This window comes from Tauraco erythrolophus, chromosome 11 (assembly GCF_009769465.1).
Source record: "Tauraco erythrolophus isolate bTauEry1 chromosome 11, bTauEry1.pri, whole genome shotgun sequence".
Lineage (NCBI taxonomy): Eukaryota > Metazoa > Chordata > Aves > Musophagiformes > Musophagidae > Tauraco > Tauraco erythrolophus.
The window spans coordinates 28,604,433-28,629,955 of record NC_141475.1 but is presented as its reverse complement, the minus strand read 5'-3'; the positions used below and the strand labels follow the sequence as shown (position 1 = coordinate 28,629,955).

General features: G+C 43.4%; 1 protein-coding gene across 1 annotated transcript; it reads left to right on the top strand.

Moving 5' to 3' along the window:
- The first annotated feature begins 546 nt into the window (after positions 1–546).
- On the top strand, positions 547–25,079 carry LOC104377858 (protein mono-ADP-ribosyltransferase TIPARP). Its single transcript, XM_086618322.1, is given in 12 exon segments — positions 547–607; positions 2,645–2,994; positions 2,996–3,211; positions 3,213–3,364; positions 3,367–3,637; positions 10,780–10,791; positions 17,624–17,717; positions 17,719–17,755; positions 17,758–17,780; positions 18,843–19,024; positions 22,879–23,154; positions 24,455–25,079. Coding segments are annotated over 11 exon segments (1,998 nt in total). The 5' UTR covers positions 547–607; positions 2,645–2,707; the 3' UTR covers positions 24,903–25,079.
- The last annotated feature ends 444 nt before the right edge of the window (positions 25,080–25,523 follow it).

Below are 25,523 nucleotides of genomic sequence, written 5' to 3'. Positions count from 1 at the left end.
CGCGAGGTGCGCGACTCGCCGCCCGAGGTGGGAGCGGGGCTCGCTGCGGCTTTGTCCCTCCCTCCGGCGGCCGGAGCGGGGCGGAGGGCGGAGGAGGGGGCGGGCCGGCTTCCCGGCACCGGGCAGCAGCTGCGCCGCCGCCTCGGAGCTCCTCCCCGGGCCGCGCAGCTGCCGGCCCGGGCGCTGTCGGGAAGCGGTATTTAAAACGGCGGGGGGAAGATGTGAGGAGCAGAGGGAGCTGCGGGGCGGGATGGGCGTGTTGTGGCACCTACCGCTGGGCGGGCAGCGGGGCCGTGAGCCCGGGCTGCCGCTCCCGCCGCGTCGGGCTCGGCTCCGGCCGCGCTCCCTCCCCCCTCCCCGCCGTCTCTTGGTAACCCCGAAGGCAACTTGAGAAACAGCCCAGGACGTGCGACCGGAGACGCAGGCGCTTCTGCATTTTAAGGTGGAAATACTGGCGTGCGAGCGCCCGGCGGCAGCAGTCAAGTTTTTGGTGGGTTTTTTTGTTGTTTTTTTTTTTTTTTTTCCCCACCAGAAGGCTATCTTGTTTTGGAGGTATCCTTAAACTGGGACAAAACGCAGGGATCTCACTCGAGGAGAGCAAAAGCCGGTAGGTCGCTGCGGGGGGGACCTGCGGAGAGTTGCGGGCCGGTCTGTTGTAGCATTTGTGTTTGGGCTCTTGTTTTTCTTTCTTCTTTTGTAATAAAAAATCTATTTTGGGACACTAGACTTGCTTTCTTCAGCAAAGGAGCAGGAGGTGGGGTTCGCGGCGAAGGCTGGTGCTTGGGGACTGAGATCTTCCTCTGTTGAAACACATTGTGCAAATACAGCATTGCTCTCGGAGATTGGGAATGTTTCGAAACAGCAGCGACTAATTTAGGATGTTAAAACGCTGAAATAGAACTGCCAACTGATATTCTTAATTCCCACTGCTTTCAGTGTTTGGAGTTGCTGGGGGATTCAGCTCCATGCAATAACACAATTCTTTAAACGGCGATCGAGTGAGCACTGACAGTATTGAAATAGCTTTAAAGATACGGCTGAAAATGGCCAGAAGTCACTGTTTTGGCTCCTCGGCACAGCAGGAGCCCTCGAACCCTGGGAGATCCTCTTGCATGTGGCAGGGGCTGTTAAAGCTGGCCGCGAGGAAGTGGAAGCAGCTGATTCCTTTCACAGTTGAGGGTTTGTAACCTTTGAAGTTACTTGAAGGTTTCAGGTGCCCTTGATGGTTTAGAAAAGAGAATTACCTGGTATGTCTGTGGAAGAATGACAGAGATGCTAGTAATTTTGGAGTGTTTTTAACTGGCGGACAAAATACACAGGTTGCTTTAAATTTAATCTAAAAAGGGGGAAACTGGAGAGGTACAGCTTCTTTCTTTTTCCTGGCAATCCTGACGTGCTGTTTCCCAGGGTAATGCAAAAGCCTTATAAATGAATGTTCCAAAATAAGGAAGACTCAGAAATTTTCCAGAGTAAATCCTCAGTAATAAGAATTGATTGCCAAATGTTATCTGTTTCCTGGGATTTTGTTTTGTCATGAGAAGTTACTTTGCTTGGAATGCATTTATCCAGGAAGTAATCCTTAATGTGCTGCACTCTTAAGCTTTGAGGCTGTGTGCAAGGAGATGAAGAGGGCTTAATTAAATGTAATCAAATATTACAGGATTCCTGATTAAAAGGTACAGAGCTTGCTTTCTGGTGACGGTGACGTACCAGACATACTATTTATTTGTACTTTAGAAAAAAAAATATTTTCATCTTGCAAATAATTGATTTATTCCCCCCCACCCCGTTCTGTTCCTGAGTAACTAGCACCCCTTTGTTTTCTTCCCTGCCTGGTTTTAATTCCTGGTGCCGAGCTCGGTGTGTCACAGCGGGTGAGGGAGTGCAGACTGTGCTTCTGAGTCAGTGCGAGAGCGTGTGGGCATGTGAGAATGGCTGTGCCAGTGGGAGTGCCTGGGCATGTACGGGACCGTCGGCGTCAGACGCGTAGCAGGAGGAACAGGCTGTAAGCACTCGAGTTCCTGCGCCTAAAAACCCCAGGATTAAATCCCGGCCCCTGCTGAAGTCGGTGTGACAAGTGAAGCCAGCAGTTCTCCGGCCGTGCGGCGGGCTGGATGGGTGAGATTGTGCGAGGGCAGGTGGGTGTGAATGGGATGGGGATGCCTACGTCTGCCCGTTTCTCTGGTGGGAGAAGAAACGGGTTTCACGTGTGGTGGGGACCTTCAGGGCTGTGTGTCTGTGAAGGCTTCTGTTCTCGGGGCTGTGTGTGAGGGGGCATGGAAATGAACAATGCAATGTTAACTTTGGTGGAATATAATGAACTAAAGTGCTGTTTAATAATAAACATTATCACAGGAGGAGGGCATCAGACCACCCCCCTTTCCTGCCCCCCCTCTGGGGACTGTGTGTGCGTGCCTGAGTGTCTCTGAGATTTCATGTGTGAGAAGACGATGAGTGTGTGTTTGGGATTAATTAGCCTGAGTTTAGCTGGTTTCATGCTTTACGTGCCTAGGGGCTACCCGCAGTCACAGAGAGGGGAGGAGTTTGCTGTTGCTGGCTCAAAATCCTCTCCAGGGGTGATCTTGTTCGTGTCAACCATGAGCAATTAGAGAGATTAACTGTCTTGTTTTCCTTTCTGTCCTAGATTGATTCTTGCGAGGCTCTGGGACATTTGAAAGTGATTTGGAGAGAGCAGAATCTGTGTCTGATGGACACCGAACCAAAGCCAGCGTGTGTTGTGCAGCAGGCTCACTGCCCAGGAATGAAGTGCCCTCCTTCAGAGGACTTTCCTCCTCAGATAAGACTGTCTGAAAAGATACCACCAGTGAAGCCTTGCTTCAAGAAAAAGCAGCAAGTGCAGAAGAGACTGGACACACAAACTCTGCGGGCTTTGCGGCCAATCTTCACCAGTTTGCTGGGAGCTGGGACCTTGGATAGGGTCTTTGTGCGCCGAGGCCAAGGTGGCAGTCATAGTGATTTATGTGAATCTGCTGTGAAAAACTCTGGACCTCGGCACTTCTTGCCCCCAGCCAGAAAGTAACGTGACTGTGCTGATGCCAACAGCTCCAGATGTGCAGAGTCAGTTGCCAGTAGCTCGTGCTTCTTCTGGGCATCCTGAGCAGGATGTCCAAACAGGAGAGCAAGGCTTCTCACCAGAAACTGCTCCTGGAACTGCTGCTGATAATAGTAACGAATCATTCCAGGATCATCCTGCAGCCAGCTGCTAGTGATGGTGCAGCCTGTCCTTTGTTCCCAGACAAGATTCTGGAAAGCTACACATCTGGTTTATTCCAAGAGAATAGCTGTCCAATGCAATACAGTTTGAACCCAAGCAATAAGTTCAGTGCTGGGATATTCCAGGATAAAGTGAAGAAGCTTCTCTTGATCTGGTGTTTGAGCTCTTGAACCAGCTGCAATATCACACCCAGGAAGACGGAATAGAAATCTGTGTGGATTTTCTCCAGGGCACTTGTGTTTATGGCAGTGATTGTCCCAAACATCACACGGTCTTGCCTTATCATTGGCAAGTGAGAAGGACAGCAACCCAGAGTTGGCAAAGTGTGACCAATGATTCCCAGGAGCATCTGGAAAGACTCTACTGCAACCCTGACAATGACAAGATCAAAGTGAAATATCGGTAGGTGATGGGTTTACTCTCTCCCTAGCAAAGCCAAGGCTGCTTAACTGAGCAGCGGCGCGGAAATATAACAGAATGTGCACTCTCTTTTCCTGATGTTTTGTGTACAAGTGTTCTAGAAACCCTGTGATGGTGTTACCTGAATAATATCTGACAAGTTTGCCACACAGAGAACTCTTGTGCACCTACTAAAACTGCTGTTTGTCGTCTGGAAAGTATTTTTGGAAGCTGAAGGACCTGAAGTGTGTGAAATGAGAATACTTCAGTTCTGTAGAAATTGAGGGAGTTGACAGGCTGTTGTGTAACGTTGTGCTTATTCTTGACGTTCCTCATTAGTCTTTTCTCTGTAGTAGAAAAAGTGGCAGCAGGAATGAGCCTTTGACGCGATTGAAACAGGAATGAGACAGCAGTTGCTTTCTGTCGCTGTGAATCCAGATGGATTTTATGCACTCCAAGCACAGTTTTCATAATTACCTTCTAAGCAACTAAATCCAGTCGGTGCTCCGTTAAGTCCTTTGGCTGGAGATTTCATACAGTTGCTGGTATATGGTGATGTTTCAGCTAATTCACTATGAACAACCTGAGCAATACCTTCAGAAATGCTGGTTATCTAAAAATGTTACACCATTTATTAGAAGTTACTGTTTCCTCTATATGTGCTGGTGTTTGTCTGTTCATTTTATGGAATTAGGAAACAGCTTTTAAGCTTCCCTGGTTATGTTATCAATTTTGGCTTGATCCTGCACCCTGAGATCTAACCCAAAACTTCTTCAACTTTTGTAATGCAGGTTCCATTTTGAGTAGTAGTGGGAGTGCTGATGTTCACAAGTTCATCAGATCTATATAGTCCATGTTTGCAAGAGCGCAGGTGTAGACTGCTTTTTTTTTTTTTTTTTTCCCCTTTTCTGGAGGAAACATGCAGTGCAAATTTCTCATATCTTATCTGCCCCACCATAATCTGTGAGCTCAGGGCAACTCACTCCAGTTACAGTCAGTTCAAAGCGACGCTTCTGTAGTTGCGTAGTAAAAACTTCGAATTGCCTTTGTCATCTGAGCCCTTGTGGATTTGTTCTCACTGCCTCTTCCTTCCACTTCCTGAAAAGTATATCCCCTTCTTCCTTAGTATTTTAATATTCATTTACTATGCTGAGAGCTCTCATTAGGCCTCAAAGACCCCACCTAAAGCTTTAAGTCAAGTGAGTCTTTACTTTCACCTAACTGGATGTTGGATTAGGTACTAAAACTCAGGCTCCATCAGCTTGTAGATTCATCCTTTTTACTGCAGGCAATACCAGAATATAGACACCTCATACTGAAAATGAAAGTGAAGTAGGTAATGAGAATTAGATGTAATAGGGAATAATCATATTTTATAGAATTGTCTTGAAAAAATGTGCCAGTCTGTTTAAAAAAAAAAGGTAAAAAAAATCTTGCAACTGCACAGCTGATAAAATTTGCTGTACTTTAACAACAGAGAAACTTCCATTTTTTTTCCAAGTATTGTAAATGATTTCTGAAAACAAAACAGCAAATGCGGAAGTAAGACAAGCCCATGCAAGTAATTTAAACTTGAGCTCTGTGCAAGCGAGCAAAAAGTTTTCTTTTTGAAGCCTGTATCACAGAATCCATCGCTGCACACATGATCTACGTGCTCTAAATGATGGAGTTAAGAATGATTAATTTTAAAGGAAACAATGCTTCATAATTGCTTAGTCATCTCCAGCCTGTAAAATCGGCTGAATAGCGTTGTCTGCCGTTACACTTAGTGTGCAGGTTTCCAGTCTGGTGGGTATTTTGGTCTCTTGGTAGACAGTTTCTGTCTGTCTGAACCTCTTGGGAAAAACTTAGGGGGTGTTTGGCAGCCACACGCCGTTCGGTGACCGTGAGCGGAGGCAGAGGAGCAGCGTGATCTGGGAAAGCCCAGGTGTGCTGGGTCAGAGCTCTGCTGGTCCTGCTGAAATCCGCTGTCGAGGCAGAGGCATGTTCTTTGAATACAACCTAGGCTTCATCTGGTTGAGTCGAACTGGCTACCCAGTGAGTGTCTGCCTGTTTTCTTCAGGTAAAAGTAGTCATAGAATCATGGAATGGTTAGGGTGGGAAGGGACCTCAAAGATCATCCATTCCAACCCCCACTGCCATGGCAGGGACACCCTCCACTACACCAGGGTTGCCCCAAAGCCTCATCCAGCCTGGCCTTGAACACTTCCAGGGATGGGCAATCCACAACTTCTCTGGGCAACCTGTTCCAGTGCCTCACCACCCTCAATGTAAAGAATTCTTTCTTGTATCTAACCTAAATCTGCCCTCTTTCAGTTTAAATCCGTTGCCCCTTGACCCTACAGATTTAGTCTACTGAGAACAAAAATTATTTTATTAACCGTTAGTATTTTTCTAACTAAATTCTGTTTTCGGCTGCTAATTCTGTAGCCTGTGCTCTCCTTCCTTCTCTTAAAAGATACGGAGCCCATTGCTTCAGTCAGTGCTATAAAGTCATGCCCCGATGGAAGGTTGAATGACAGTTGTAGATTTATAATATCAGCTTACCATGGAATGACAAATTGGCAGTTTCTGTAACTCTTGTAGTATTTCATCCCTTGGAAGAGCTTCGTGTTTGTGGATAGTATCAGTGAGAACCCAGGAGTGGAACTTTTTTTAAGACTAGAGCTTCTGATTCCAAACATTGAATCTGATATGCCTTAAAACTTGGACTTAACAGGGTTTAGGCTAGATTTTGAAGTGGGGGGTAAATGTTTTACCATGTATCGTCACCAGCTTCTTCTTACGCAACATCATCTTGTATCAGAAGAGCCTGCTAAACCTTTAGACGTGGGCTGTTTGGACTCGCTGTGACTCTTGCTGGAGTTCACTGGTGGTCACTGCAACCTGGCTTCCCTTCTGTTCCTGGGCGATGTTGTGTCTCCTGGCAACAAGATGCAGATAGCAGCGTGTTGAACCTTGCTGAGAGGCTCGCAAACATGCTAGAACAGCTCGTCGTTCACATGGTTTACCGCATTATTTGGCTAAAGCTATTAATCTCTGTGGTCAGACTAGCTTTACAGGCCTATCTATACAGATTGCATACAACAAGGAAATGTCTGTTCAGCAGTTTGCATGTCCAAGAAAGGGCCGTGCAGAAGCCAGCCTGACAACCAGTGGGTGGTAGTTGTTTATTCTCCTTTGTTTTAAGCGCAGTTTGCATGGCATAGTAAGGAATGGTTGCAGTCTGCATGCATAATATTGCTGTTGTGCACCGCTCCAAGAAAGTTGGCCTGCTCAGGAAAGTGTTGGGCTATTGGCTTAGTTAGAGAAGAAGTTCTAAATTCAAACATGATGTTCTTCAGTTAGCTATTTATGTAAATCTTTCTTCATCTTAATGTTATCGAGATGAGTAATGTGAAATATACGTTAAGTTGTTGCCTTTCATCTAAGGGAACGTGATGTTAAATTAGGAGAAGTGGCAAACCTTGTTTAGTTACTTCTTTGCAATACAACTGCCTCAGATACTTGTTGCAGTCTGGCCTCGAACCAAATATAAAACTTTATCATAAATTGTTTTTATTTTTGCTTTCTTAAGTCTATCAAGTATTTAGAGCCAAATACCAAGCTGTCTAAACAATATCTAAGTATGAACTTCAGCAGGTTAAAATCACTTAGTAAACACTCGGTTTTCTTCGTACATGTGAGGAGAGGCCCTGGAGAAGTTCCAACTTGCAGCTAAGTATTGGAGAGAACAATGCCAAGTACTGCTTGCCAGCATGAGAGTACCCAAACTGGATATTTAGGTGTTCTTTAGTAAGGAGAGATACTTGGCTGCAAAATGGAGCAGGTTTTCCCCCCCACACACTCCTTCCAATCATGCAGTCGTAGTTACTTTTCAAATAAACAGGACCATTACTGATTACACGAGGATTTGTTTAAAACAACTCCACAGTTCCTGACCCATCGGTTTCCCCCTCTTGGCTGAAAATTCCACCCCTTCTCTTGGCAAAGAGACATCCTTGTGTGCCAGGGGAACTGCAGCGTGTAGTCCAGCGTATCCCAACTCACATGAAACAGCTTCTTGTAGTTGCTTTGATTTGGGGGATGTCTGTGTGTGTTTGGTGGGTTTTTTTTCTTTTTTGTAATTTCTGTAAATTTTCTGAAATGGCTTCTTCTAGCTAGAAGAGAAAGGCCAAAATGAAATGCTTTAGTCAGGGAAAAGCAGGTGCACTCCAATGGTGCACGTTCTGCCTGGGAGCAGTTGACTAATTACTCGGTTCTACATGCATGGTTCTTGGATGAAGTCAGAGTAAATATTTGGTGTTTCCCAGTGGAGTTATTGGTGGGCATATGGAGGGACCTGGAGGGAAGGGTAAGGACAAAATAAGTGTCCAGGAAGCTAGTTTTCTTCGTTCATGTGTTCGTGAGAACTTGTTCTCTGATGCTGTTAGAATATGCTTACATGATTTTAAATCCTGTAGAGCACATTGGAAGTGTTTCAGTTGTTCAGGGGAGCCCTGCAGGTCCTCTGACCAACTGAAGAGTTAAATTTAGGAAGTTTTCTTTCTGATCTGCACAGCTGCCACAGCGTGGGAGATAACTCATGTGTTGTTGATAACACCGGAGATGAGGAAAACAGCTGAAATTCACTGTGCCTGGTGATTTTTGTGTGTAGTGTTTCTTGAATATATACAGCTGAATGGTTTTGAACTTCTTTTAATTCCTTGTTGAAGGAATGCGAGACAGAGACTAAATAAAAAGCATGTGAAGTGATTTTTTGCAAGTGTTTCCCTTGTGCTTTATAATAGTACGCTTCAATGAGTTTCTATTTGCTCCACTTTATAGTGTCATTTACATATGAAATAAAACTAATGGCTTCTAGCTGTACAAATCTAGGGAAGTTAGGAGTGTTGTGTTGAGCTGCCCTAGGAATCAGCAATCACTCATCCATCCCTTTTCTTGTTTCACATCAATAAACAGATTTCAGTTTTGGAAACAGCTGTCACCTGGCTTCAGGTTGAGGTCAGTCTGTTCCCTGTGTACTTAGGGTAACAAAACGGTCCTTTCTGAAACCAGGATTTCTAACTGGTGAAACAGATTGCTGGGAAGAGTTGCTGACAGGTAATCCAGCAGGCACAGCCTTGTCGCTCTGCCGGCCCGTTTCGGAAGGATGAGGAACAGAGAGAGTCTGTTACAATTATTTGCGTAGCAAGTGCAGCGATTGTCAAGTTCCTTCCTAGCTGGGACACGTGCTTGTTGAAATCAGGAGGGGTTGGAGCTGAGTAATAATCGCGGAATTTGAGACTCGTAGTCAAATGTATAAAGGAGTCCTTTCTTGGGAGGCTGATGCAGAGGGTGTGAATGAAACATCAGGTGGAACGTTCAGAAACGTCTGGAACTGGTGGTCACTAGTGAGTGCTAGCCTTGTGTGTGACCATCTTATGTAAACCATTGGTGAAATGGGTGCAGTTTCATTATTTATCATAAATCTCAGAGGTATTTTAAGTCCTGAGATTTGATAAGATTCTTAAAAAAAAAAAAAAAAAAGGCAGGCATGTGATCTGATCTAGGTGGTCCTGCTCAGGCAGGGGGATTGGACTAGATGATCCTTTGAGGTCCCTTCCAATCCCTGACATTCTGTGATTTTTTTGTCTGTGCAGAACATTTTTTAGAAATGGGACTTTAGGCTCCATCTGAGTGCTTTAGAAGTGTTGGTATTGCAGCTTTGCAAAAGCAAACATCTCTCTCGTGACACGAAAACCCTGTCCAATATCAGCCCGCTTGCCACCCAGAGCTGTGCTTGTGCTGTCTCTAGAACGTCTACTGGTATAAAATGAAAACTGACAACAAACTGCAAAACATGTCCTCATCTGGTGTGGTAGGAGACCTCTGAAACAACAGTCTACCTCAGACAGGGACATCCCTGTTTATCCTCTACTGCAAATAGAAGATGCAACTTGGATTTGAATGATGAGATATCGTGCATTCCATAATTCTTGGAAGATCTGAATGTGTTTGGCATCCTCATTGCTACAGATTTTGAGAACGTAACAGTAGTTCACACCAAAAGACCATTAACGCCGTACCTCGTGTGCAAAAGTGGCCAACGGTGGCTTTCTTGGGAAGAGCAGAACAGAACAAACATACTTCTCAGTACAGTCTCTCACCTTCCAGCAGTCATGTCTCAATGACTTCCTGATCCAGAGATGGTATCTGTGTGAGTGAGAACAATTGATAGGTTATTTCCCACCCCCTGCCAAAAAAGGTCTGGGTCCAGCCTTTCATCAGAGCTCTATATGCGTCTGGACCGGTGTCCCAGCAGATGTTTCAGATTTACAAACGTACAATTCCCTGATGATGGAAGCCTTTTAAGTGCAAGAGGTGAATCTTTCTGTAGCACCGTCGTCCTTTCTGAGTCGTTCTCACCGCTCACCTCCCGCACGGCTGACAGTCGCAGCAGAGAGAAGCAGCAAATTAAGTAAACATGAAACTAATTTCCTGCCCTGTCACTTGCCGCCCCTTTCTTCAGTTCAAGAATGATGAGATGGTGATAAGATCAAGGCTGTGGGATCGTGTTTACCAGCTTGTTTTCGTCCTTGCCCTGGTGCAAAGTATTGCTTCTGCGAGGGAAGGTTCCTGTTTTCCTTTCACGCTCGTTAGAGCAGTAACTGGGATTTGGCTGCGGTTTCGTCGCTGTGTTGTGGGGAGCTGTTTGGAGAACGGCCCTTGGCGAGCATCACCTGCACCCTTGCCTCCTGTTACCTCCTGTGGAAGCGGTGTTTGTTTTTCGATGGCAGCAATTTTGGTGCTGTTGTCTCAGAGTTGATGTTCCTGTTTCGAACTGTCGGTACCTCTGCTTAAAAGGAAATGTTCTTACTGAGAGGATGTACTTGAAGTGAAGTTCAGTTTTGTATGGTGGAGTTTAACATTTGGTCCCTCACCCAAAGTGGACTACAGCCTTCAAGCAGCTGTCGCTACAAATAAGATGAAATATGCCAGTTTGGGGTCACAGAAAGTGTAAATGCCTGCTTTACATCTCCTACAGTTGCCAAGTTGGATCTGACTAATCTTTCAACCTTGGGTACAAAAGGTTTTCATACCTGTTGAGATCTTTTAAGCTCGTTTGTTCCCCTGAGTGGCTTTCAGGTTGTCGTATTGCGGAGCGGAGAGGAATGGTTTAGTCATAGAGAGAAAATCAACAGTTTCATCATCTAAGTGGTGTTTAACTCTCAGTCCTGCTTCGTATCACAGCTGTTCTGATGGGAACCGAGTTTCATTTCCTGTACAGACCTTTGTTGATCGCTGGGTTTCTTTTTTTTTTTTTCTGAACCCTGTTTGCGGTGAGGCTCATGACATGTAACTGAACCTAGGAGAAGAGTTCGAAACCACGTGCGTTTTCGTAGCACTTACAAAATATTTTCTCCTAGTAATCTATTTGTACATAACATCTAGCCAACGTTTGTCTTACTGAATGGAGAGAGCACAGAAGATTCACACGTTAAAGCGAAGTTCTTCAGAAGAATGCAAGGAGTGAGCCCAAATATCCTGACTTTAGCAGGCAACGTTCATCTGAAAAGACTTCTCCTAGTCAGGGACCTCCTGAGTTGGGTGTCCTCAGAGATTGTGTCTTTCTGTTATTTTTTTTTATGGTTAGGATATGGAGAAAATATAACTTCCACAGGAACCAGGTTCTGCTATTGAGAGCATTTGTGGAATTTTATTTTGAACGCGCTGTTGCACAGCACCAAATTTGGGGTTGTGTGCCGTATTCTCAAGAGAGTCAATATGCTTATTCTTTCAGTGCAAATAATTCTATTGAATTGCTTTATTTATAAATAGAGACCTCTATTTGGTTAGTCGGTGAAGAGAAGTTCTTAAGAAATTTCTGTTCCCACCTCTGTTGCAGGTTCTCTGTGGGTCTTTGATGAAGATATTTTAGTCTTTCTCTGCATCCTGTCTTTCCCCTGAAAAAACAGGGATAGTAATTCTCTACCTCAGAAGCAAGATGAGGCCAAGTTTTGCGGTTGTTTGCAGAGAGGTTTGTTAATTTTTCTGTAGAAAAAGACAGTGTGTTTTTATTACTGGTTTCAAGCTGTACTGAAGGCAGTTCCTGCTGCGTGATGCAGAGGCAGTGGGAGTAGCACTGTGCCCCACCAAGGTATTTGAATACATTCCTGCTTCCCAAACGCCTGGCAAGCTGTAGCCTTCATCAGCTCTTCCCACTCTTCTCCGACTGATGTTTCCAGATAGAGACTTCAAAGTCCACGAGTAATAACACTAAATTTATTTTTTTTTAATCACGTAGCTACAAAACTCTCCTTAACGCAAACTGCCCAAGAAAAGTATAAAGAGCGATGGATCTCCTTCATGGAGCCCTTCTTTTGGAGATGGTGCAGAAGAAGTTTTGGGATGGGTCTGTTTCACCTGGGAACAGGATTTTAATTGCTGCTTTTGTGTGTATTTATTCTGCCTCCATCATCATTGTAGCACCGAGTGTTTCATCGCTGTTGAATGCGAGCATCTCCCGGAGGTGCAGTTGGCCGTGCAGTCACGTGCCCGTGATGTGTTACGTGTTCTCTTGTGCTCCCTCCAGGGCACAAAACAAGGTGATGTGTGCCTTGCTGCTTTATTGTTGTTTTTTCTCTCTGCTAATCTATAGTTATCCATAATCTGTACGTTATGGAGGATACCCTTTACTTTAGATAGTGTATGCTGTACCTTGAATTACTAAATCATTCTACTGCGCGAAGATAAAGTGATGTTATGCCAAAGAACATAGCAGACATAACCTTGAGCATCTCGCATTCTACTGTCCTTGAACCCTAAATTTGGGGTCTTTCGCCTGGATTGAGGCCTCAGGCAGTTGAGAGGTACAGTTGTCGCATTTGCTTTCATCAATGGTGTCTTAAAGCTGAAGCCAGGAATGGAATCACGCAACCACTTGCTGTGATCACAGTTCATTTTGTTTCAGGGCTTTGCTTTATATAAGCTGGTAATAGGCTTTTTAATATACAGAGGAAGTGCTTTGACTGGAGAGCTATTATTAAATAGTTTTGCGAAATATATTTAGGATTTCAAAGCTTAAATGCCAGTAAATGTTATGATTTGAAAAAGTTAAAATTTCTGAATAGAGAAATACTCAGTTAAAGACTATAAATAAACGTTGGAGTAATATATATTTATGTGAGTCAAGGTTTTTTTATGAAATAGTATCTTTCCTTATTCCTAGTGTTATAAGTAGGAAAAAAGCCAAAACAGAACAGGCAGGCTTTTGAGCACATAGTGTGTTTTTTCAGATGCAGTCACTTAAATAAAAGCATTGTCTAAAATTTTCAGCTCTATAAAAATAATGCAGTTATTCCAAATACTTATTGTTGGTAGAAAACGTGTGGAGTTTAAAAGTTTATAGTTAAAGTATTCGGGGGGGGGGGGGGAACGAAACACTATTGTGTAGATTTCAGGATGTTTACATATTTTTGTCACTAATTTTCTATTAAATTGATGAGCAGCATTCTAAACACTTTACCCGCTTTCAAAATAAAAATACCATTGTTTAAAGCATCCCTAGTTTAACAGAAGTTTGAGTTTCAGGAAAATTCTGCTGTGTTACATCTTGAAACTGCTGAACCTTTCCCTATTCACAGCTAAGGGAATGGATGGAGGATACTTTACCGAGAAACATCTCGACCATGGTTTTTTTTTCTTCAATAAATAATTAGAGAGCGCGTTTTGGGGTTCTGAGCTACAGCTCTTAGTCTGAGAGAAACCATAAGTAACCCAGGCAGTAGTTGCACAGAGCCAGTGTCCCCATCTTTAGCTGAAGAGTGGTGGGTTTGTATGAAAAATAGCTGAAAGGTTTCGGTGTCGGGGGCACGCACCAAAAGGTGGGTCACCCAGAAACGCTGTGACCTTTACGGTCAGACAGGCTGAGCCGTTCTGTTTAGGAATGGGAAAATGAGAACACTTAATGTGCTGCCTCATCCATAGGCTTTGAAGAAGGATGTTTGAAGGGGGTGGTGGTCAGCTGGTTTTGGTGCCTGGGTTCTCGTTACAGCGAACTGTCGGCGTCAGTCCGTGAGCGATGGCCATCCTGTCCTCCTCGCTTTGCTCACAGGGGAGGGGAATCTGATAAAGAAGAGGCAGAAACAGTGAGCTACAAAATGTCAAAAATTCCAAACAGCAGGCAATCATTACATTTTTCAGTACTGAGAAATAATTTGGCACACTTTAGACAAATTTCACGGAAAAATGTTCAGCCTTTCAGAGAAGCTATTTTCTCTGTAAGCTGTCGTTAGCTGTCAGCCTTATTAATCTTAAACAGTCTTACGAGAGGTGCACACTTAGCTGTGCACGGATTTTGTTTGCTGTAGGAAAAAAACTTACCACAGTTTGTTTTGTTGGAGTTATGTGAGAAGTTTAGATGTTGTTATAGCACTGCTAGAAGAAAACCATGTAAAAACCATACAGTTCTCCCCCTGCTTTGCTGTTGGAACACGTCTGCACCCAAATACCCTCTTTTGCATGTGCACCATCACCCTGGAGTTTTAGGAGTTCCTGCAGATTCCTTGCTCTGCGTGAAAATCATGAGGAGCAGCTGTCTCACACTGCATTCATCTCAGAAAGTGTTTTTCTTTCCACAGGGTCACTCCCCTTGCATCACTTTGATTCTCCTTGCTTTGCTACAGAGCTGTGTGTCTGATGGAAACTGCGTTTTAGCACGTTAAGCCCCCATTAGAACTACCCATGTCATGTATCAGAAGCCAGTCGTGCTTCAAGTGCCTGTGGAATTTGGTTTCCAGTCTTCAAAATTCTACAGACCTTTAACTTTTTAGGCTATTAACCAGTCCGTGATTACTTTTAAAAGAGTTCAGCGTGCTAGGGGATAATGTTTATCGTGTTTAGACTGGATGTTGATTTTCAGATTCTCTTTGCTTTGCACTGCGTTAGCATAGAAGTACTGCAAACGTTTTTTCATTATCAGCTTTCTGGGTTTTACCACCTTTTAAAAGAAACTAATTTACCTACAAAGAAAAGGTTATCCATTTCTTTGTGCTTTCTTGAAGGTCACAGATCTTTGGAGTAGGGAGAACCGTGTTAGCGATATTTGACCTTGAAAAGAGATTGACGTGAGAATGAATGCTCAAATTGTGAGGTTTTGTACCTTTTTGTGTATTTGCTTCATGCAATATGCAGCACAGTACCTGGGGATCTTGAATCAGAAGTGGGATTTGTAGGTGCAACATAACCCCAGAACAGTGAGTCCTACTCCTCGCTCCAGAAGGGTAATACAGACAATATCGATCACTAAACTCACTTTTCTCCGAAGTGACAGCTTTGTTGGGCACTGAAATTCAGAATTGTAAGGCTACGTTTTGATAAGAAAAAGCCAGTGTCCCTAAAGCAGCATTAAAAATATATTAATGAAGAAATTCACTCAAAAAAAGTCACGCTTATGGTGCTGCCTGCAAATATGACAAACAGTACCACAGCTTGGTGTTTCAGAGAGATGGTTTCCTCATGCTTTCACACATTGTTTCAAAAAAAGTAGATTGCAGCTTGTTGTTATGGAACAAAATGACTACATACCAGGAAGGTGGGCGATCTGTTATTAGCTTTTCACTCCAGAAAGCGTGTGCATTTTTTTTTTTTTTTTAAGGTTTAGTTCCTTCGTACTGGTCATTTATTTTGGTTAGGGCCAGTTTTCCTTCTGAGTAGGTCTGTCTGGAATGACTACCCCTCGATGCAGTGGGCTGGGGAATGTCAGCTTTAATTAGTTTATCGAACTTCCCGCGGTGGGATGCCGCTCGGGTGGGAAGACACGGGTTATTAGGATACGCCTCCTACGCAGGAGAGCCGGTTTCCTCCCGTTCCCGTGTTCTAACTGGGATGATTCTGGGTGCCGCTGACGCAAGTAGGGAACACGCTGTTAAAGCTTCCGTGGTTTTTGTGTGAATAAAGCGTCGTCTTGACAAAATTTTCATCTTAATTAGTGCGGTTCTGTGGCAGTTTTTAGAGAACCACATGTGGGCAACTGGCAAAGATGTTCCTTTTAGGTAGTAAGTTCTCAGCGTGAAGGGGAGCCAAGGCTGAGCCCTTCCTGCCGGGGCAGTGACGGATGTCCCTGGAATGAGCCGGACAAAACCCAGGCTGGCTGGGGCTTGGTCTCAGGGTGCTGGGGAGCTGCAAAAAAGAATTATTTTTGTGTGCAAAGAATTTTAAAAAGAGCTCGTGGCGTTGCATTTTTAAGATGTTTGATTTGACTTTGGGGGACTATTCTATATCTTTTCTTAAAGTCCATAGGAAAGCTTATTGAAAACAAAGAGAGCAATTTAAATTTACCCCAACAGCAGTGGATCAGATCCCCTGACGGTGAGCCTGTAGGAACAGACACCTCATCTTTTCATCCATGTCAGGAAAGCACTGAATACTCCAACCGTGCTTAGCAATCAAGACCCAAACGCAATTAATTGGTGATGATAAACACTGAGAACAGCCACGCACCTGTGCCTCCTGTTGAGAAATGAAGGATCATTCCAGCTGATCATCATTTTTGTAAAGTGGAACTCTGTGGAGTAGCAAGTGTACCAGTCAGTGTGAAATAGGCTGCAAAATTGCAGCCATTCTCAAGCAAATCTGTATTCATAAAATCCTCCTGGTGTTTAGAAGAGCTGTCACTTGATGTGGCAAACTGCATACCCAGTACTTTGATGTCTATGGTATTAATGTGCCAAAGTTTTGAAAATAAACTGTAGATTTCAAGTGTCGGCTTGATTTATGTTTACTGTTAAGAATTCAGAGAAAATATTTCATATAGTCTCAAAAGCTGCGTTTCCAGTTGCCAGAGATTAGTAACTGTCAATGAATAGCAGTAGCTGACAACTTGTAAAGAGATTATAAAAGTAGAAAAACTAATTATGTAAAGAGCATTATTTTGGAAATACGATAATCTCGGTTCCAAAAAAGTTACTTTTGTAGGGAATGAATATTACTGTGATTTCTTTCAATTTCTGTGAATGTCTTAAGTTCTTGATTGCTGATAAACCAGTGATTGTCTAATATCAGCAGAGCTTTAGAACTCCATGCTTTACTTGAGAATGTTCTTTAATTTGATGTCTGCCTCTTACACTGGCTAATGAAACAGCGTTAGAAACTGTTTGCTGAGCCATTCCATGGACAGTTTTTTCCTTTAGATAAATTTTCTCCTTCAGATAAAGCGTATCCTCTGCTTCTTAATCCGTAGGGCTCCTGTTGTTGAAAGGGCCAGTCATTTTACGTGCAGTTGCATATTAATGTTGATTTTTTGTTAGCAGCGATGTAGCTACTCGGAGGAGGGAAAAAGAAAAAAAAAAAAAAAGCCAGCATTCCTCAGGGTAGGCTCTAAAATTGTGAAATCATGTTTTCTTTTCATATTATGCTGGTTCTCTTCTGCTGCACATGATGAAAGATCCACGAACTCTCTGGTGGACTGGCAGCAGATGCTCCTCATCTGGAGCCTTTACGTTTTCCTTTCTTCCCTGAAGCACTAACTTCCCCAAGAATAACCTTTGGAATAGTGTGGGGCTGCTTCGTCAGATATGGCTGTGTGATGTATTTACTTAGTACGCTCAAAATGTCAAGGATATGTATATTGATTTTTGTACAGTTCATGCATACTGGATAAATACCACCGGGCTAGGGGGACTGCTGGGTTTGGTTTTTTGTTCTTTCTGTGCTGAACACTGTGTTTTTTCCACCATTGTCCACGGAAACTCTTGAAGAGTTCCATCACCCTCGCAGCTCTTCAGTGTCCTGCTCTATGCACTTGCTCCGGGTTGTGCCCACGTCGAGCCCATGGGATGTCCCCACGGGATGGGGTGGCATGAGCACAGCCAGACCGAGGGTATCTCTGAGGAGGACTGTGCCAACTGTAGTCCTGACTGTTTTGTTTATCTCGGAACCATCTTTTTAAAAATGGATTATGAAAAGTGAGAATTCTTTGTTTTTCTTGTTCTTTCCAGGGGACATGAGTTTTGGGTGGATTGAATGTTATGAATTATATGAAACTGTTGAGTTTGACCAAATGCGACGGCTGTCCACACCTTCCTGCCCCAGCTCCAGCTCCAACTAACTACACGGTCTGGAAATACTTCTGCAGGGACCACTTGGCTGGAGAGAATACTCCGAGGTATTTAACACGTTCCAGAATTCTGCTTTGGGGTTGGTTGTAACCCAAAACTCTGTGTACAGCGTATGCTGTAAAGTATATGTACGTTTTTAGTCTGTTTCTTCTTTGAACATTCAGGAAAGTTACTTAGAGTTATCGTTGAGAAAGATAATCAAGAAGGTCAGTGTTGAACTGAAAAAGCAATAAAAGGAGAGCTCTGCTCTGCTGGGCTGCACCTTGAATTATCCCTGAAAACCTTGGAGACACAGAGGCTGACCAAATTGTCAAATTTGAGAGCAAACTGGCCCATGTCAGTACCAAGGAAGTTCTATTCATTCAACTAAGCTCTCCAATATACCTACAGTAGCTAAGAGCTTGTCTTTGGCTGGCCAGAGCTGTACAGAATGTTTTGAATAAAACCTCATCAGCGTCTTAGAATTTTGGCAGTACCAGAAATACCTCCGCTAGTGTAAACTAGATCAAGTTCCTCTTTTTCATGTGTCATCCTGACTTTATAAACATGGTAGGAGGCTTAAGGCAGAGCACTGTATACAGTTTGGTGCTTTGCAAATGAAAAAAAAAAATAAATAAAATGCAAAAATTGGAGTGAGTCTGGAAGAAAGCACCACAAATAACAAGAAGTTTAAGATGTTTGACCTGCAAGGAGAAGGTAAAGAACCGTGTTTCTCTAGCACAGAAAATAAAAAAAAAGAGAATATATGAATAGATAAAAATTGTTCTACAGCAGAGTTCTACTTTTCACATTCAGTGGGTAAAGACAATAAAGTAACTAATTACTTTAGGAGTAATTTAGGAGTTTTAGGTTAGATATTGAGAATAGCATTTGACATGTAAAATACGATAGCACCAGCAGCAAGCGCGTAGGAGTTGTGAAACCTCCCTTGCTGGCGGATCTCACAACCAGGTAACGGAAGGTTTTTCAGCGGTCTGAACGTGCTTGTGCCTCAGAGCAGGGAAGGGAGTAGAGAGAGGGATTCTTTGAGGTCTCTGGCAAAAATACTGACTTTTGAACATGTAATTTACCATGGGTATGGTTTTGTTTTCTTTGTTTTCTTGAAACAGCCTGTTGTAAGACTGATAGAAGAAGCCAGCTGCCGGGGCCTGAAAGAGGTTCGGTTCGTTACCTGGCATAACCAGTATATCTTAAACATCAAAGATGGATTCCAGCAAAATGCGTGTTTCAGAAGAGAAATCAAGAGGAGACCCCTTCTTCGCTCGTGCATTGTGCTGATGCCTTTTTTACAGTAGGTATTCCAGCAAAATGGAAACTTAGCGCTTGTTCTTCATGCTGGTCTGTCCATGGGAATTGTGTTCCTTGAGATGTGGCAAGGAATAGGCGTCCTTGGGTAGAAACATCAGAAGAAATCATAAAAAAATCTCGGTCATATGGGCAGCTCTTGCTTGTCATTTTTCAAGCTAGGTGTTACCTGAGGAACTCCTCACTGCTCGGCTCCGTTATTTAAAGGTTATAACGTACCTTGTGGATCTCAGAACATCAGAAGCACAGATGTACTTCAAGTTTGCCAAAGTGGTGTCCAGCTTTCAGCATCTCGCTGGCCGCAGCGATTGCCAGGCTATCAGTTCTCGGTCCCATAAAATGAGTGTTCAAAAACATTTTCATAGTTTTCAAGCACAATTAGAGCATGCCTTGTTTTTATTGCTGTCTCAACCGGGGGTGAACCCGCTCGCCCATCAAAGGCAGAGTGAGGAAAGTGTTGCACTTGTATCATTTTTGATTACAACTCATAAAAACACTGGGTTTTGTGATCTCACCAGCACAGCTGGGAAACGTTATTGTCGGAGTTCAGTAGTTTGGAACGAATTGTCCTGCTAGTCAAGGGGTGGAAGTCATTAGCCTGACCAGCAGCTTGGTGTGCTGGGCCAGGCAAAGGAGCTGTAGCTGCTGCAGGAGGGTGAGAACGCTCGTTAGCTTGCAGAGTTGTTACCCCATCTGTTTGCGAGGTGAACGTGGATTTGGTCAGGGCCTCAGAACACGTGGTTGGTAGAAACGTGTTTAGATACGGTTTTACAGGAAGGAAACCCCAAATTACTGAATAGGTACTGGGAGGATGTAGGTAAAAAGACCAAGTGTGGGCTTTTGGTTATAACAATTTTGAGTATCATCTTAATGGAAAACAAGGATTTCAGGTATTCTCCTGATGTTTTGCTACCAGTGGCTTTTGCTACAGTGTCAGTCTATAATTTTGAGATATGTTAAAATGATGCAATTTCACTAATTTTAGTGGAGCCTTGAGGGTTCTACGTTCGTGAGGGCTTGACCATAACTATACATGCCAGCTGCCAAATCTATAAACTTAAGCTCTAATGTTTCTGTTGTTCTGCACTAAACCTCATTCTTATTTTCCTTATCTAAAGACCTTGTAATGCTTAAAAATCTACCGATGCTTAGCAAGGAACAAAAGAGTATTTGAAATATTTGTGGGACCTATCCTTAAGAAGTCAGTATTTGTCTCCACTTAGCACACAATGCTACCTGAGATTTTTTTTTTATTTATTTCCCTCCTCTCCCACCTACTTAAATCTGTTACAAAATTGGGAAGGAATTCTTGAATTGAAACTGTGAGAAGTGGGTGATAGTGCTTGAAAACTGTTGACTTTTTGTAATGGCTTCCCTTGTATAATAAATGCTTACAAATAATTCACACTAGTCAGAAGAAATGAAGAAAGTACACCAAAGGATTGCAGTATTTTTGTTGTGTTTGATGTTTTACTCATTAATCCATAACTTATTGTTAATCCATGCTTGGTCTTCCAGGCCAAGTGTGAGTGTATGAGGTTCTACAGTGATATTTTATTGCCCATAGGCTTTAGGAGAAAAAAAAAAAAATTATTAAATGCACACTGTAGTGTTGTAGACTGCTATTTTAATAATCATTCTTAGAAAAAATCCGTCTTCTGGGTTTCTGTTAAGCTATTAATAAACAGTGAGAAGAATTTTGAGTTGAGTCAAATCCATGCAAATAAAGTGAGATCTCTTTTTAGCTTTGACCAGCAGGTGAAAGCCACGTGTTAAAGAGTAAGTCTGCTCTGAAAAGTGGGTGTGCTGCTGCAGTTTGCTGTCTCTCTGATCCAAAACAAATGTGTCAATTTAAAAATAGACTTTTTTTTCCCCCCTAACTTTTTTTTTCTAGACCTGAAAAGCTCAACCTGCAATCAGAAAATCACATTAAATTATTTCTGGGTCACCCAAAAAAATCACACATGGTTCTTTCAGGTTCGTGTTCAGTAGCATTAAATATTCTGAAAGGCAGCCTTAATTGACGTGTGTGTAGGTAAGGTGTGAACAGCAGTAGGATTCTCATTTATCTGGATAATTATGTTGGCTCTGCAGCCAAAAGCAGGCTGAGGAGTGGGGACCACCAGCAGCAGCTGTGTGTCTCGGTGCACCTTGCATCCTGGGTGCAGAAGTCGCGGTGACACAGCTTTTCAGGCAGCATCATGCCTGAATGAGAGAATTGTTTCCTGAAGGGTCGCTCTGGAAAAAATGGCTTTGCCTTTAGCAAAGCTTCGAGAGTCTGCTTGTTCTCCTGGAAACTTGCTGTTGACAAAGACGGTGTAGAGAATCCAGTTTGCCTGTGGCTCCTGTGTGCAAAATCCAGTCGCGTATGTGCAGGATTTGGCCTTGGATGTTGTCAAACCTCAGCTTGCCCAAGGTGAACACACAAAGGATTCTCTTTCCCCATTTCCTCCTGGTCAGAACTGGTGTTCTCCTTATGCTTTGGCAGTGATACGTTACCGGAACACGCGTGACCTGAAAAATTTCATGAACTTTGGTGTTCATTACACTTTAAGGTTGTCTCTGAGGTTCACCTTGGGTCTTGCCAGCCAGTCAGCAGACTGACTTTGTAGTCTTTCCTAACAAGAGCTGCCTACTACCCCTTTGTGTTCGGTGTGGCTTGGTCCTGGAGGCAGTAGCAGCTTTTCCTATAAGCATACTTTGGTAAAATACTCATCTGGTGAAATTTTAAGATAGTGCCGTATATTCTTGCACCTGAAAGGGAACCTCATCAGCTTGCAGGAGCTGAAGAGCTGTGTGCTTGAAGTGTGAAAACCAGAGCCTGAACGTGCAGGTTTTACAGGTTCAAAGTGTTTTCATTGACGTAAGTGAGAGAACTCCAACCAGTAACCATTACTCAGCTGAGGAAGGCTTGCTTGTGCAGATCATCATCAGGTGAACGTAAGCCACAAATGCCACACTCGTTATCTAAATTTAGTAGCTTCAAGAGTGTGAAAAATTCCACAGAGGTGCAGGTATTTATTAAGAACAAAGCCTTGCAACACCACGGTTGGTGTCCTTAACTGGGTTTTACTGGTGTCTGCTCTTTCTCTGGCATCCGTGCTGCTTTCCAGCCGCGGGCAGCAGCTCCCCTCCTTCACCCCTGCCTGACTCCTCACCTGGCAGCATTCCCAGGAGGAGGGGCTGGTCTGTTGCATGAAAATAAGCAACTGCAAATGCAAATCTACATCTGGCCTGGGCCAGTGAAAACAGGAGAGCCTTCCTCGGCACGACACTGGCTAGTTCTGAAAACGGAGCGTCTCCTCTTCTACATAATGCGGTGGAACAGCTGCAATTTGCCTATAAATTGTTTTAGTTGGGGTTATTCGTACTGTACAAGAAAGTGTATGTTTCTACTTGTATTCTAAGGAAACTAGGTCAAATGCTGCCACATTATTCATCTTTTCTTATTCTGGCTGTTGAAATCACTCCTAGCTCATAGCTAACATACAAAATCATTGTATTTGGTAGCGTTCTGCCTGGCTGTAGTTGATACCCCACCCCAGAAGGTGAATAATGACAATAGTAGGCTTTTAAGCACCACCAGGCAGTAACATTTCCCTACGGGGAACAGCATCCCTGAAAGTCAAGATTTTGTTGTGAGTCTGTGTGGATGGAGGAGTTATTAAAACAGCAGAAATAGCTGGCATGTTTGTTTTAAACAAGCCTTGCAATGGGTAAGTTGTTACAGAACTGAAGAGCAGCAATTGTTTAAGTTATGTTGGTGATGAAATTAGTGTGATGGGAAGCTCCTCTGCTTGTGGAAGTTTAAGGACAACCTTTTTCTCCATCCCCAACTAGGACCTTAGGTGGCAATTCTCCACTACCCTCTCCATCAGCTGAACCAGCCTCCTCGCATGTCTTGTCTCCGACTGCCGTTACCTCTCCGAACTTCTATCCTGAAACCTGGATTAGTATGGATCCATCTCAGGACTTCATCCAAGTGCCTGTTCTGAAGGAAGATAAAAGCTACAGAACCATTTATAACCTGTTTCACAAGACTGTGCCAGAGACCAAATATAAAATTTTGAAAATTCTGAGAGTACAGAATCAGTTTCTTTGGGAGAAATATAAAAGGTAAGATGATGCAAATGCCATTCTTTTACAATAATGGAAAAAAACCTTAAAATATGTGATTTGGGTGGTGAAATATAAATTGATCGTTAAGTAGAATATATAAACTCTGGATTTTCTCAAGAAAAGGAGCATCTTCAGTTGAACCACTTTATCTGAAAAATATCTTACCCTGAAATTTCCTGTGTGAGAGGTTTAGTCTACTATCTACTGATAACTTTTGTGACATGTATCTTCACAGAAACTTAAATCTAGGATACCTAGCTGAAAAATCTTCTGGTTCCCTTTCAAGCTGAGCTGGGAGGAGTTGTTTTCATCAATAAGCTCTATTTTGAGGATAGCCATTAGTGCCTCGATGCCCCAGGACGTGACGACCCGGGGTCTTGCAACGGTCTCGCAAAGTCGAAATCCTGTCAGTCAGTCCCATTCAAACCGAAGGTGCTGGGTCTGCCAGTTACCACCCATTGACCACTTTGTGATTGACTCGAAATTAGATTTGGGGATTCTCTCACCCTTCTCACGAAATGCAGAATCTCAGGAGAAGTTGAGAGATGGACTGTGTGAGCAGAGACTGACTCATGCTGGTCTAGAGCATCTTCTCCCACCCTGTCTCAGTAATTCCTCACCGTGGCCCCTTCTGAAGCTAGAGCAGGATTTAATTTTTGCACAGCCCTTGTTTTCACTCTGAGAAAGATTTCCTTCTGCGTCCAAGGTGAAATACGGGCAAAGATAAGCGGGCACTTCTCAAGCTGCTTTGCCTTTGCTGCTGGGCAGGTGAGAGAGCTCTGCCTCCAGCAGTATCAGCTCAGGTCCTTTAAAACATACTTATTTCACACAAAAGCTTTATTTCCAAGTGGAAGATCGACTCTGCTACCCGTACAGAAATCACAGAATCACAGACTGGTTTGGGTTGGAAGGGACCTCAAAGATCATCCAGTTCCAACCCCCCTGCCATGGGCAGGGACACCCTCCACTACACCAGGTTGCCCAAAGCCCCATCCAACCTGGCCTTGAACACTTCCAGGGATGGGGCAGCCACAGCTTCTCTGGGCAGCCTGTTCCAGTGCCTCACCAACCTCAGAGTGAAGAATTTCTTCCTTAGATCTAATCTAAATCTCCCCTCTTTCAGTTTAAAGCCATTGCCCCATGTCCTGTCACTATACTCCCTTGTGTTTTCATATCTCCTCTTAAGCTCTGCTGTTCTGGAGGATAACACTGCTACTTTCAAAAGCCATAGTGAAACTGCTTTCCCCTTGCAGATCTGCAGGGAATACTCATCCTCACTTTCCGTTTTCTATTCCAGGAAAAAGGAATATATGTCAAAAAAAATGAGCGGGCTTGACAGGATAATGAACGAAAGGCATTTGTTCCATGGCACCTCCCAGGACGTGGTGGATGGAATCTGCAAGCACAACTTTGACCCGCGCGTCTGTGGGAAGCATGCCACCATGTTTGGACAGGGCAGTTACTTTGCCAGAAAGGCAAGCTATTCCCATAACTTTTCCAAAAGGTCACCCAAAGGAGTTCATTACATGTTCCTGGCGAAAGTACTGACGGGCAGGTACACGGTGGGTAACCACACCATGAGGAGACCTCCACCAGTGAACCCTGGCAGCATTACCAGCGACCTCTACGACTCCTGTGTGGACAATTACTTTGAGCCTCAGATTTTTGTCATTTTTAATGATGATCAGAGCTACCCTTATTTTATTATCCAATACGAAGAAGTTAGCAACACTGTCTCCATTTGAAAACTTCTGCTGCTAGGTCGTTCATTTTAATAAACTCTCATATCTGGCATTGGTAGCAGTTTTTGTGGGGAAAAAAAAAAAAGAATTGGACATTGCAGAACTGATTAAATTACTTGCTTGGAAGGAACTAAATCTCAAAGTATAGAAAAGAAGATCTGAAGTGACCAATCGTGCACTTGCTGTTGATTATGTATGTGCAAATTGTAAATATTTTTCCATTGTTTATAGTTGAAAATCTGTGCCTTTTGTTATAAAACACTGTTTATTTATGTTAGTAAATATTCATGTTTAAAAACGTGGGTCCGTGTAGAATTTCAGTTGCGTTCTGTGCACGTTAGAGCGGCTGGAAAATTCTGTGCCCTGATCTTGAAGTCTTATGGATGGCTGTTTCTGGATAATCAGAAACAGATAATTTTCATCCCAAGTATATTAAATAAGAGATTCTCCCAACCACTATTTTTTATTACTGTGTTTCAGAAAGCTTGGGGGAAATTACAAAACTCGCATCCTGCACATACTTTGGATTATTAAACAGGACAACACAAACAAATACATCATTTCCTAAAATCAGCCCTAAGCAGAATTAGGAAGAGGTTAGTGCAGCACGCAGTCCGTGCGGGT